This window comes from Pelecanus crispus, chromosome W (genome assembly GCF_030463565.1).
Source record: "Pelecanus crispus isolate bPelCri1 chromosome W, bPelCri1.pri, whole genome shotgun sequence".
Taxonomy (NCBI): domain Eukaryota; kingdom Metazoa; phylum Chordata; class Aves; order Pelecaniformes; family Pelecanidae; genus Pelecanus; species Pelecanus crispus.
The window spans coordinates 14,936,003-14,949,117 of record NC_134675.1 but is presented as its reverse complement, the minus strand read 5'-3'; the positions used below and the strand labels follow the sequence as shown (position 1 = coordinate 14,949,117).

The 13,115-nt window shown below is 46.8% G+C and overlaps 1 protein-coding gene across 1 annotated transcript in view; it reads right to left on the bottom strand.

Annotated features, from left to right (window-relative positions):
• Positions 1–13,115, bottom strand: part of LOC142596440 (integrin alpha-2-like) — a 75,525-nt gene that overhangs the window by 31,314 nt on the left and 31,096 nt on the right. Inside the window, 3 exon segments of the mRNA XM_075725537.1 lie at positions 1,219–1,422; positions 3,560–3,695; positions 9,129–9,145. Coding sequence (XP_075581652.1) covers positions 1,219–1,422; positions 3,560–3,695; positions 9,129–9,145 — 357 coding nt within the window.

Genomic DNA, 13,115 nt, shown 5'->3' with positions numbered 1-13,115 from the left:
TGGACGCAGTACTCCAGGTGAGGTCTCACCAGAGCACAGTAGAGGGGCAGAATCACCTCCCTTGGCCTGCTGGCCACGCTTCTTTTCATGCAGCCCAGGATACGGTTGGCCTTCTGGGCTGCAAGCGCACATTGTTGGCTCATGTCCAGCTTTTCATCCACCAGTACCCCCAAGTCCTTCTCCGCAGGGCTGCTCTCAATCTCTTCATCCCCCAGCCTGTATTGATATCGGGGGTTGCCCCGTCCCAGGTGGAGGACCTTGCACTTGGCCTTGTTGAACCTCATGAGGTTCACACAGGCCCCACCTCTCCAGCTTGTCCAGGTGCCTTTGGATGACATCTCATCCTTCTGGCGTGTCAACCGCACCGCTCAGCTTGGTGTCATCTGCAAACTTGCTGAGGGTGCACTCGATCCCACTGTCTATGCCATTGATGAAGATGTTAAACAGCACTGGTCCCAGTACGGACCCCTGAGGGACCCCACTTGTCACCGGTCTCCATGTGGACATCGAGCCATTGACCACGACCCTCTGGATGCGACCATCCAGCCAATTCCTTATCCACCGAACAGTCCACCCATCAAACCCATATCTCTCCAATTTAGAGAGAAGGATGTTGTGGGGGACTGTGTCGAAGGCTTTACAGAAATCCAAGTAGATGACATCCATTGCTTTTCCCTTGTCCACTGATGCAGTCACTCCTTCATAGAAAGCCACTAGGTTCGTCAGGCAGGACTTGCCCTTGGTGAATCCATGCTGGCTGTCTCGAATCACCTCCCTGTCCTCCATGTGCTTGAGCATAGCTTCTAGGAGGATCTGCTCCATGATCTTCCCAGGCACAGAGGTGAGGCTGACAGGTCGGTAGTTCCCAGGGTCCTCCTTTCTTCCCTTTTTAAAAATGGGCACAACATTCCCCTTCTTCCAGTCAGCAGGGACTTCACCGGACTGCCATGACTTTTCAAATATCATGGAGAATGGCTTGGCAACTACATCAGCCAATTCCCTCAGGACTCTGGGATGCATCTCATCAGGTCCCATAGACTTGTGTACATTGAGGTTCTTCAGGTGGTCTCGAACCTGATCTTCCCTTACAGTGGGAGGGGCTTTACCCCCCTGGTCCCCATCTTGCAGTCCATCGACTAAATAGATAGAAAATCCTTCTGTTTTCCTCTAGCAGATCCAAAGGCACTGAGTACAACATCATGCAACAAAGTTATTTACCTGAGAATATTTGGCAATTATAGTCTTTTGAAATTCATTGTAAATGTAAATTGCTCCAGAGTTTTGGTTTTCCAGTGGTGCACCTATTACAACATCATTAAAGCCATCCAAATCAGTGTCTGCAAGCATTGAGATCGCTGATCCAAAGCAAGCGTTTTCTGACCCCTGTGGACCTTCTAAGAGTTCTTGTTGATCCAAAATTCCCTTTAAAAAAAGGAAGAAAAAAAAAAATAAAGAAAAAGCAAAACCACAACTATCATTATATCAGATTAGACATAGGAGCAATATCTATGTGCATGGTTTTTTGGTTTTATTTTCCAATACATTCCCCTTGGACTGCTCAACCCTGAATTCCTTCCCCATTGTATTGCCCATTCAGTTTGCATTATGTCTCAGAGTCTTGGCAAGCATTACACAGCAAAATTAAAGCATGCTATGCAAAGCACTAACAGCAAATATAACCATATGTATGAGGCTTAGATGCTCTCACTGTCCTCATTTGACTGTTCTGAAAGTTTCACAATACATTGAAAAATACAGTTTCCAGTTTTGAATTATCAGGGTTTATGCAGAGGGAATGGAAATTATGTAACTGGACATAATTCTTTGAAACAGAAATGCAATTTCCTAACTAAACTAATGCAAGAAACATATGTCCAAATGCTAAACTCCTGACCAGTGCCAATGGAGAAAGAAAGATTGGAGATCTTTATAATATATAATTATAATAATCACATTTACACTATCTTAAATTCAACTCTCTGGCAAATATAATTCTCATCTTTAACCTCAGTTATCATGCTGTGCTTAAAATTTTAGTAATACCAGTCAAGTTATTTATTAAAAATGACTAGAAAAGTATAATTTGCACAACATAGACAAGTTGCACAAAATTTAAAAAAAAATCATTCTCTCATTCTTAATATATTATTTAACTTTAAATAATTTTAAACTTAACATTTGACAAAGTCTAAAAGTTGTAAGGATAGTCTTCGAATTTATTCAGTTTTCAAAACATGAAAAAAAAAATCCTTCCATTTTTCTTTTCTTCCATATTTTGTGTCTAATTCCACAGTCACAAAGACCAATGTCAGTTGCCAGCAGTACCACTTCCAGCACCTCCATCTACCTTGAAATTGCCTTAGGGTACAGTTTCCTGTTGCTGCAGGATGATCTGACTATGAGCTGCTTTTGAAGAGGATGGTCCTTCCTCTCTATTTATTTGATTGCAATTTACCTAGTAAAAAGGCTGTGTTCTCTTTTCTCTGATGGATAGCAGGTATTAATTTACTTTGCATATCCAGACATGCACGACTGATTGTGAGGCTGTTCAAAAGTGCCAGAGGCTTCAGGACTGTTAATACAGATATTCTGAAAACACCTACCACAAGTCTGAAAAAAAACCAGTTAGTCAAGCATCAGACAAATAAGATGGTTTTGCTGACAAAGACAACAACATGAGCAATAGCAACCATACAGTCTGAAAGTCTACAAAACAATGCAGAAAACTGGCAGAAGAGCATTTATTAGAACTGTTTGGGGAATATTGTTAGGTGTTGAACAGATTTGCCAAAATCAAATGGCAAACAATTAATTAGCAAAAGCCTCGAGCTAAGTTTTTCAGAGAAATGGTCAACCTTGTGTTATATTTGTGTACAGTGCCTAATACCAGGACCAGGGAGCCACCTAGAGCAGCAGGCCCCTGGTCACTAATAGTGCTTAGCTATTAACTTGCTTGTTCGCTCCATTTTGGTCTGTTCCAGCTAGCTTATTCCCAGATTACATGTGCAAGCGGTTCTGGGGAAAGTTTGCAGCTGCTCCTGAAAAGCAGAATGGGCAAGATCACACTAGGCAGGGTTCCATCTGCAGTCCTCTAAAACAGGCAGGCTTGATACCATTTATCCCTGTGCTTATGCCACACCCTGGGCAAAGCACACGCTCTGTTTCTCATTACAGAAACGCCACTCACAGTATTTCATGCACTGTGAAAAAGATACACTAAATAGTGACTTAGGGGCTCTGAAGAGATCCAGGGCCAAAGGCTTTTTACCATGCATGTGGCCAGTCTGCTTTGAAAGAAGCTAGCCTGATGCAATGCTGGCTTGAGCGAGTCTGCACCAGTTGGCCATGGGGCCAGGGATCGCTCTTCTGATCACTCTCTGATTTAACAGAACAGACATTGCCACAAAGTACTATTGCAGTTTGGACTGTTTTTTCCTTGGTAAAACTGTAGTCCAGGGAAAAACAGCAAATCCCTCCAGCTACAAATGAAAATATCACCACTTATCATAGATGGGGAGGCAGAAAGCCAATTCCAGCTTTGCTACAGTGCCACTCTTACCTTTGTGATGGAAAACATGTATACTCTCCCTTCCTCTTTCTTCAGGTCATTCATAAATATTGGTGCACCCACAAGGAGCACATCTGTCACAGACTCCCTGTTAACGTCCACTGAACACACCACACTGCCAAAATAGAATCATAGAATCGTTTAGGTTGGAAAAGACCTTTAAGATCATCCAGTCCAACCATTAACCTAACACTACCAAGTCCACCACTAAACCAATTAAGGGTAGAGTAGCAATTTCATGTTTCCTGGCTTGGTGGCTGGATTATTTATAATGAAAGTAAAAACTAGGAATCATTAAGGTTGGAAAGCACCTCTAAGATCATCATTCCAACCATCAGCCCAACACCACCATGCCTACTAAACCATGTCACAAAGTGCCATGTCTACCCATGTTTTGAACACCTCCAGGGATGGTGACTCCACCACCTCTCTGGGCAGCCTGTTCCAATGCTTGACTACCCTTTCCATGAAGAAAATTTTCCAAATATCCAATCTAAACCTGCCCTGACGCAGCTTGAGCCGATTTCCTCTCTTCCTATTGCTAGCTACTTGGGAGAAGAGCCCAACACCCACCTCACTACAACCTCCTTTCAGGTAGTTGTAGAGAGCGATAAGGTCCGTCCTCAGCCTCCTCTTCTCCAGACTAAACAGTCCCAGTTCCCTCAGCCGCTCCTGATAGGACTTGGTCTCTACACCCTTCAGAGAACCAACCCACACCGGTATCAGTTGCCCCTATACAGAAGAAAAAATACACAAGAAAATCAGCTCATTTAGTAAGGGAAGAAGATGAACCAGGGCCACCACGAGAAACAGAGGAGGAAGAACCCATAAATGAGATGGTAACCACCCGATCCCTATCCCTGAGGGAGCTGCAAGATATGCGAAAAGATTTCAGTCGTCGTCCAGGCGAGCACATAATCACCTGGCTGCTCCAATGCTGGGATAACGGGGCCAGTAGCCTGGATTTAGAGGGTAAGGAAGCCAAGCAGCTGGGATCCCTTTCTAGGGAAGGGGGCATTGACAAAGCAATTGGAAAAGGGGCAAAAACGCTCAGCCTCTGGAGGCGACTTCTGTCAAGCGTGAAGGAAAGGTATCCCTTCAAGGAGGATGTTATATACCGCCCAGGCAAATGGACCACCACAGAGAGGGGTATCCAGTACCTGAGGGAATTAGGCGTGCTGGAGGTGATTTATAGTGACCTGAACGATGAGCAGTTACCCAAAGATCCCGATGAAGTCAGGTGCACACGACCCATGTGGCAGAAGGTGGTACAGAACGCAACAGCATCGTATGCCAACTCATTGGCAATACTGGCCTGGAAAGATGAAGAGGCACCAACGGTGGATGAAGCGGCTGGCCGACTCCGTGAATACGAAGAAAGTATCTCTTCCTCACGACGGGCCTGTGTCTCAGCTGTGGAAAAACTGTGCCGAGAGTTCCAACAACTCAGAGAGGATCTGTCCTACTCCCCACCTGTACGGACCAGCATCTCAGCCATTAGGAGTCAACGTCCTTATGCTCAAGAGAGAGGATATAGAGGATACACACCACGGGGCACCCTGTGGTTTTACCTGCGTGATCATGGAGAGGACATGAGGAAGTGGGATGGAAAATCCACCTCGACCCTAGAGGCATGGGTGCGTGAGTTGCAAGGAAAAACTATTACAAAAGAGGGTTCTCCCAGGAAAATTGCAGCTCCAGTTTCTAGTGAGCAGTTCCCCAGACAGAGGAGGAGGGATAATTTTACTTCCGATCTTAATCAAGGGACTTTTGATTCACATTTACAAGGAGTGAACAATGAATAATATGACCAGTGTTAGAGGGGCCCTGCCTCCAGCCAGTTGGAGGAAAGGGACAATCGAGTTTACTGGACTGTGTGGATTCGATGGCCTGGCACATCAGACCCACAGGAGTATAAGGCTCTAGTGGACACTGGTGCACAGTGTACCCTAATGCCATCAAGCTATAGAGGTGCAGAACCCATCTGTATTTCTGGAGTAACAGGGGGATCCAAACAGCTAACTGTATTGAAGTGGAGACTAACAGTGGACTATCGTGGCCTGAACGATGTTACACTGCCACTGAGTGCTGCTGTGCCAGCCATGCTAGAAATTCAATATGAAGTGGAGTCAAAGGCAGCCAAGTGGTATGCCACAATTGATATCCCTAATGTGTTTTTCTCAATCTCTTTGGCAGCAGAGTGCAGGCCCCAGTTTGCTTTCACTTGGAGGGGTGTTCAGTACACCTGGAACCGACTGCCCCAGGGGTGGAAGCACAGCCCCACCATTTGCCATGGACTGATCCAGACAGCACTGGAACAGGGTGAAGCTCCAGAACATCTGCAATACATTGTGACATCATTGTGTGGGGCAATACAGCAGAAGAAGTTTTTGAGAAGGGAAAGAAAATAGTCCAAATCCTTCTGAAGGCTGGCTTTGCCATAAAACAGAGTAAGGTCAAGGGACCTGCACAGGAGATCCAGTTTTTAGGAATAAAATGGCAAGATGGACGTCGTCAGATCCCAATGGATGTGATCAACAAAATAACAGCTATGTCCCCACCAACTAGAAAAAAGGAAACACAAGCTTTCTTAGGCATTCTGGGGTTTTGGAGAATGCATATTCCAAATTACAGCCAGATCATAAGCTCTCTCTATCAAGTAACCCGGAAAAAGAACGATTTCAAATGGTGTCCTGAGCAACAACAAGCCTTTGAACAAATTAAACGGGAGATAGTTCATGCAGTAGCCCTTGGGCCCATCTGGGCAGGGCAGGATATTAAAAATGTTTTCTACACTGCAGCCGGGGAGAATGGCCCTACCTGGAGCCTCTGGCAGAAAGCACCAAGGGACACTCGAGGTCGACCCCTAGGGTTTTGGAGTCGGGGATACAGAGGATCTGAGGCCCACTATCCTCCAAATGAGAAAGAGATATTGGCAGCATATGAAGGGGTTCGAGCTGCTTCAGAAGTGGTTGGTACTGAAGCACAGCTCCTGCTGGCACCCCGACTGCTGGTGCTGGGCTGGATGTTCAAAGGGAGGGTCCCCTCTACACATCATGCAACTGATGCTACGTGGAGTAAGTGGGTTGCACTAATCACACAGCGGGCTCGAATAGGAAACCCCAGTCGCCCAGGAATCTTGGAAGTGATCATGGACTGGCCAGAAGGAAAAAACATTAGAATATCACCAGAGGAGGAGGTGACACGTGCTGAGGAGTCCCCACTGTATAATAAATTGCCAGAAAATGAAAAGCAATATGCCCTGTTCACTGATGGGTCCTGTCGTCTTGTGGGAAAGCATCGGAGGTGGAAAGCTGCTGTATGGAGTCCTATGCGACAAGTCGCAGAAACAGCTGAAGAAGACGGGTATCGTGGTTTAGCACCAGCCAGCAACTAAGCACCACGCAGCCGCTCGCTCACTCCCCCTACCCAGATGGCATGGGGGAGAGAATCAGAGGAGTAAGAGTGAGAAACACTCCTGGGTTGAGATAAGAACAGTTTAATAATTGAAATAAAGTAAAATAGTAATGATAATAGTAACAATATAATAATAATAATAATAATAATAATATGCAAAGCAAGTGATGCACAATGCAATTGCTCACCACCCGCCAACCGATACCCAGACAGTTCCCGAGCAGCGATCGCTGATCCCCGACCTACTCCACCCAGTTTATATACTGAGCATGACGTCATATGGTATGGAATAGCCCTTTGGTCAGTTTTGGATTTAGTAGGAGAAGAATGCTGATAACACACTGATGTTTTCAGTTTTGCTGAGTACTGCTTATGCTAGTCAAGGACTTTTCAGCTTCCCATGCTCTGCCAGGTGCACAAGAAACTCGGAGGGGGCACAGCCTCATGTTTGGATTTAGTTGATCCAAACTGACCAAAGGGCTATTCCATAACATGTGAAGTCATGGTCAGTATATAAAGTGGGGGGTGTTGGCCAGGGAGCAGCGATTGCTGCTTGGGAACTGGCTGGGTATCGGCCGGCAGGTGGGGAGCAATTGCATTGTGCATCACTTGCTTTGTATATTAGTATTATTGTTTTTATTATTATTATATTGTTATTATTATCATTACTGTTTTACTTTTTTTCAATTATTAAACTGTTCTTATCTCAACCCAGGAGTGTTTCTCACTCTTACTCCTCCGATTCTCTCCCCCATCCCATCGGGGTAGGGGGAGTGAGCGAGCGGATGCGTGGTGCTTAGTTGCTGGCTGGGGCTAAACCACGACACCAGCAAAGAGTACGCCCATTCAAGCCATGAGCTGCCAGCTTCCTTAGGAGAATGCTGTGGGAGACGGTGTCAAAGGCTTTGCTGAGGTCCAGGTAGATGACGTCCACAGCTTTTCCATCATCTACCAGGCGGGTCACCAGGTCATAGAAGGAGATCAGGTTGGTCAAGCAGGACCTGCCTTTCATGAACCCATGCTGGCTGGGCACGATCCCCTGGTTGACCTGCACATGCCTGTTGAGCGCACTCAAGATGAACCGCTCCATAATCTTTCCCGGCACCGAGGTCAGGCTGACAGGCCTGTACTTCCCCGGGTCCTCCTTCTGGCCCTTCTTGTAGATGGGCGTCACATTGGCAAGCCTCCAGTCATCAGGGACCTCCCCTGTTAACCAGGACTGCTGATAGATGATGGAGAGTGGCTTGGCAAGCTCCTCTGCCAGCTCCCTCAATACTCTCGGGTGGATCCCATCTGGCCCCATAGACTTGTGAGCATCCAGGTGGTGTAGCAGGTCATTAACTGCTTCCTCCTGGACTATGAGGACTCCATTCTGCTCCCCGTCACTGTCTTGCAGCTCAGGGGGCTGAATACCCTGGGGATGACTGGTCTGGCTATTAAAGACAGAGGCAAAGAAGGCATTAAGTACCTCAGCCTTTTCCTTGTCCTCGGTGACAATGTTCCCCCCTGCATCCAGCAAAGGATGGAGATTGTCCTTGGCTCTCTTTTTGTTGTTAATGTACTTATAAAAACATTTTTTATTATCTCTTACAACAGTGGCCAGACTGAGTTCTAACTGGGCTTTTGCTTTTCTAATTTCCTCCCTGCGTGACCTAACAAGATCCCTGTACTCTTCCTGAGTTGCCTGCCCCTTCTTCCAAAGGTGGTAGACTCTCCTTTTTTCCCTGAGTCCCAGCAAAAGCTCCCTGTTCAGCCAGGCCAGTCGTCTTCCCAGCCGGTTGGTCGACACATGGGGACTGCCCACTCCTGCACCCTTAAGACTTCCTTCTTGAAAAAAGCCAGCCTTCCTGGACTCCTTTGCCCTTCAGGACTGCCTCCCAAGGTACTTTCCCAACCAGCGTCCTGAACAGGCCAAAGTCTGCCCTCCAGAAGTCCATGGTAACAGTTTTGCTGCCCCTCCTCTTTACATCGCCCAGAATTGAGAACTCTATCATATCATGGTCGCTAAGCCCAAGATGGCCTCCAACCACCACATCTCCCACCAGTCCTTCTCTGTTTGTAAACAGCAGGTCAAGCGAGGCACCTCCCCGGTAGGCTCACTTACCAGCTGCATCAGGAAGTTATCCCCCACACACTCTAGGAACTTCCGAGACTGTTGCCTCTCTGCTGTGTTGTATTTCCAGCAGCTGTCTGGCAGGTTGAAGTCCCCCACGAGAACAAGGGCTAGCGATTGTGAGACTTCTGCCAGCTGCTTATAGAACGCTTCATCTATCTCTACATCCTGGTTGGGTGGTCTATAGCAGACTCCCAACAGGACGCCTGCTTTGTTGGCCTTCCCCCTCATCCCCACCCATAAGCACTCTACCTTATTATCACCACTGTCGAGTTCTATACAGTCAAAACACTCCCTAACATACAGAGCCACCCCACTGCCTCTCCTTCCTTACCTATCCCTTCTGAAGAGCTTATAGCCATCCAATGCAGCACTCCAGTCATGAGACTCATCCCACCACATTTCTGTGATGGCGACTATGTCATAGCTAACCTGCTGCACAAGGGCTTCCAGCTCCTCCTTTTTGTTGCTCATGCTATGTGCATTGGTGTACATGCACTTGAGCCGGGCTATCGATTTCGCCCCCAATGTTGCCATGCTGCCCCTGGGCTCCTCTCTAGTGAGCCTGGTTATATCCCCTTCCCCCTTCAAGCCTAGTTTAAAGCCCTCTCAATGAGTCCTGCCAACTCATGGGCGAGAATCCTTTTCCCTTTGGAGACAGCTGATCTCCGTCTGCTGCCAGCAGGCCTGGTGCCATGTAAACCTGCCCATGATCAAGAAAAATGAAATTCCACCAGCCTCTGAGCCACTTGTTAATCAGCTGGGCTTTCCTGTTCCTTTCAGTATTCTTCCCTGCCACTGACAAGATTGAGGAAAACACTGCCTGTGCTCCTGATCCTCCAACCTATCGCCCCAGTGCCCTGAAGTCCCTTTTGATTGCTTTAGGACTTCTCTCTGCAATCTCATCACTGCCAGCCTGTACAACCAGCAACGGGTAATAATCGGAGCGCCTTACCAGGTCAGGGAGTTTCTTAGCAATGTCCCTAACCCGGGCCCCAGGGAGGCAGCAGACTTCCCTGTGAGATGGGTCTGGACGGCAGATTGGGCCCTCAGTTCCCTGCAGGAGGGAATTGCCTACCACAATTACCCTCCTTTTTTTCTTAACAGGGGCAGTCGTAATCCGTGGGGCTGACTGACTCGCCCTAGGCAACCCCCTGGCTGGACCTTCACCTACCTCCCCACTTGCCTGGCCCTCAAGTTCCAGAGCCCCATATCTGTTATGTAAGGGCAACTGGGAAGGTGAGGGAGGCTGGGAGGGGATTCACCTGCCTCCCCAGGCAGGGACCTGTTTCCTTTCCCCCTGTCTCTTAGGTCCCCTCCTTCTGCTTGCTGGCAAGAGGGTAGGGGATCCTCCGCTCCTTGTGGGGCCTCCATCTGCTGCCTTGGCCCCAGGGATGGTAGGGTGCAGCTCCACCAATCTATCTCCCTCTCGCACCCCCTGATACTCCTTAGCCTTTCCACTTCCTCTTTCAGCTCTGCCACCAGGCTGAGTAGATCATTCACCTGGTCACACCAAAGACAGCTGTTGTCTGTGCTGCCCTCCAGTATGAGTGACAGGCTCAGGCACTCCCTGCAGCCGGAGACCTGGACAGCTGCATGCTTGTGCGGGAGCTCCATCTGGGTCACCACATTCCTTCTGGGAGCAGCTTTTGGGTGAGTGGTAACCATAGCTGCCAGGTATTCTCCTGGGAGGACGATGACCACTGCCTGAGGTTCCCTTCGGAGCTAGGAGGGGGACTTGGCCTTCCCCGCACGCCCTGACCGTGCGAACTGATGCGCCACGCCCTGCTTGCCCGTCCTGGGTGCCACGTTCCCGGTCGCTCATGCTCCCTGGGGGCTGCTTTTATAGGTGGGGGCGTTTGGCTACTCTCACTCCTGTCCCTGCCCACACTGCGTCAGAGCTGCCTCTCGTCAGCAGCTCGCCCTTTCCCACTCTTTCCCGCTCTCGGCGGTGGGCTGGGGTGCCCGCTCTCTCCCTGTGCTTTTGCCGCCTTAGCAAGGGTGCCCCGGCACGAGTGTCTGCTCCGGAGCCCTTCGCCTTGGTGACTCTCGGTGACTCGGAGCCCTTCGCCTCGGATAGGAACCAATCTGAAATCAGTAGTAAGAGAGCTGTGTTTGTATGTGGATTTTGTAAAGCATAATGTTTTAGCACCTGACTCAGAAAACTCTTACACCCAGAAATAGTCCAATACTAATGAATGAAATTGTCTGTTGGAAGGTAATTACTGTATAAAATACTCCAGTGTTTGAAGAATCATATCCTTGCTATGTATCCACTGTTTCCACCCAGTAGCTACTGCTATGGTTTTACCACTCGACAATAAGAATGCAAACAGAGAATAAGCTATGGGAGGTATATATATTTTTTGTGTTAAACTGTGCACATGAAACTACCCAATCTCTGATTTACTCTCAGATTTGTCTTACAAACAAGCCAAACCAAAACCAAAACCCTCTAAACTTTCTGCTCTTTCACAAATGGAGAAAAAGAGAATGAGCTTCCAAATCTCTTTTTTGATATCATCTTCACAACTTCCCAGGCAGAGTGGAGCTCACTGAGTCTCTCCCAATTAGAAGTGTTGACATCATGATACATTAAGTGGCTTTGTAGATTATCTTTTACCACTAATTGAATGACTTCCTAAAATACTGTTTAAGAGTTGTAGTTAACCTCATTGAAATAGTCTAGTGGCAGAGAAAAGTGCAAGTGGGATTCTAAATGCATTGCAAGAAAGAGGAATTTTCAAAACAAATGCATTGCAATGTACTGTTGTGTCAGTAAAAACAGATGCCTGGGGAGAGAAGCCAGCATTTAACACATGTGAGAGACCATTAACTACAAGTCAGTTGGTTATCCGTAAAGGCACAGAGGATGTGTCAACTTGGCATGTTAGTGGCAAAGAATGATGCTTTCAGATGGGAAATTAAGTTGTCACATCAAACTTGCAATAGTCTTCTGGAGAGAACAATGACACACAGATCAATAGTCTAGCCTATTCAGTAAAACATAGACTACAAAAATGTCATGCTTGTGAAGGAGATAGGAAAAAGAGTACAAAGAGTATCCTTGGAATGAAGAAATAAAGATAAACATGAAATCAACATTTGGGCCAGCCTTCAAATTGGGGAGGAACACCTAGCTTCTGCAAAGCTTGTAGTGCATTTTCCCCACAGCTCACCAAACCACAGCCCAGTGCTTTGGCTGAATACAACAGGCTATATTAATAGCTTGTCAGCTGAAGGGCTTAGATTGATTGAACTTCTTTGAACGTTTTAATCCTCATTCCCATTATTCTAACATTATTTGCTTTCAGGAAACATCTTTTAATACCTGCAAATATTTTATACATGTATTAGCACTATAAAGCTAGCATTACTACATATTTTACATTTCTGTGGTTTAATTACAGCAAATTTATTTTAACAGAAGAAAACAAAATCATCCTTTCTAAAGACTATAATTAAACTGAATAATAAAATCCCAGTGACTGGGCAGAACATGCAGGTCTTTAGCAAGCTGCAGTACAAAGTGAAGAGCACAGTCTAAAAGGATTATGCCTTGGTCATTACATATACAAGTCTAATTCAGATTTTTGTGCAGTCTGTATGTTTTTCTAGGGAGAGAACATCACTAGAGACCAGAAGTTCAAAAAGCAACAACAAAACAAGATTTTATTCTGCAGGTTAAGGCTACACATTCCTAAATAATAGATCACACAGCCATTTGAAGTGAGAAGGTGCAGTGCAGAACAGGGGCCAAACTAGCAAGCTGTACTGTGCTAGCAGCCCTTTAGCTTGGGCTCCCCACTAGTATGGGGATCTCTTAGTGGGGGAAAGAAGGAGGTGGAAGGGAAATGAGGGGACAGCAACAGTGTCAATGAGGAGTAAGAAAAGGCGACAACATTGCTCCAAAAAGATTTAGGCCAATACTCTAGAAAGTGCCTAGTGGAGAAGTGCTGAAAGAAAGTGACCTGACCTTTTCAGAATTATTCTAGAAAAGGGAAGAATAGAAAATCT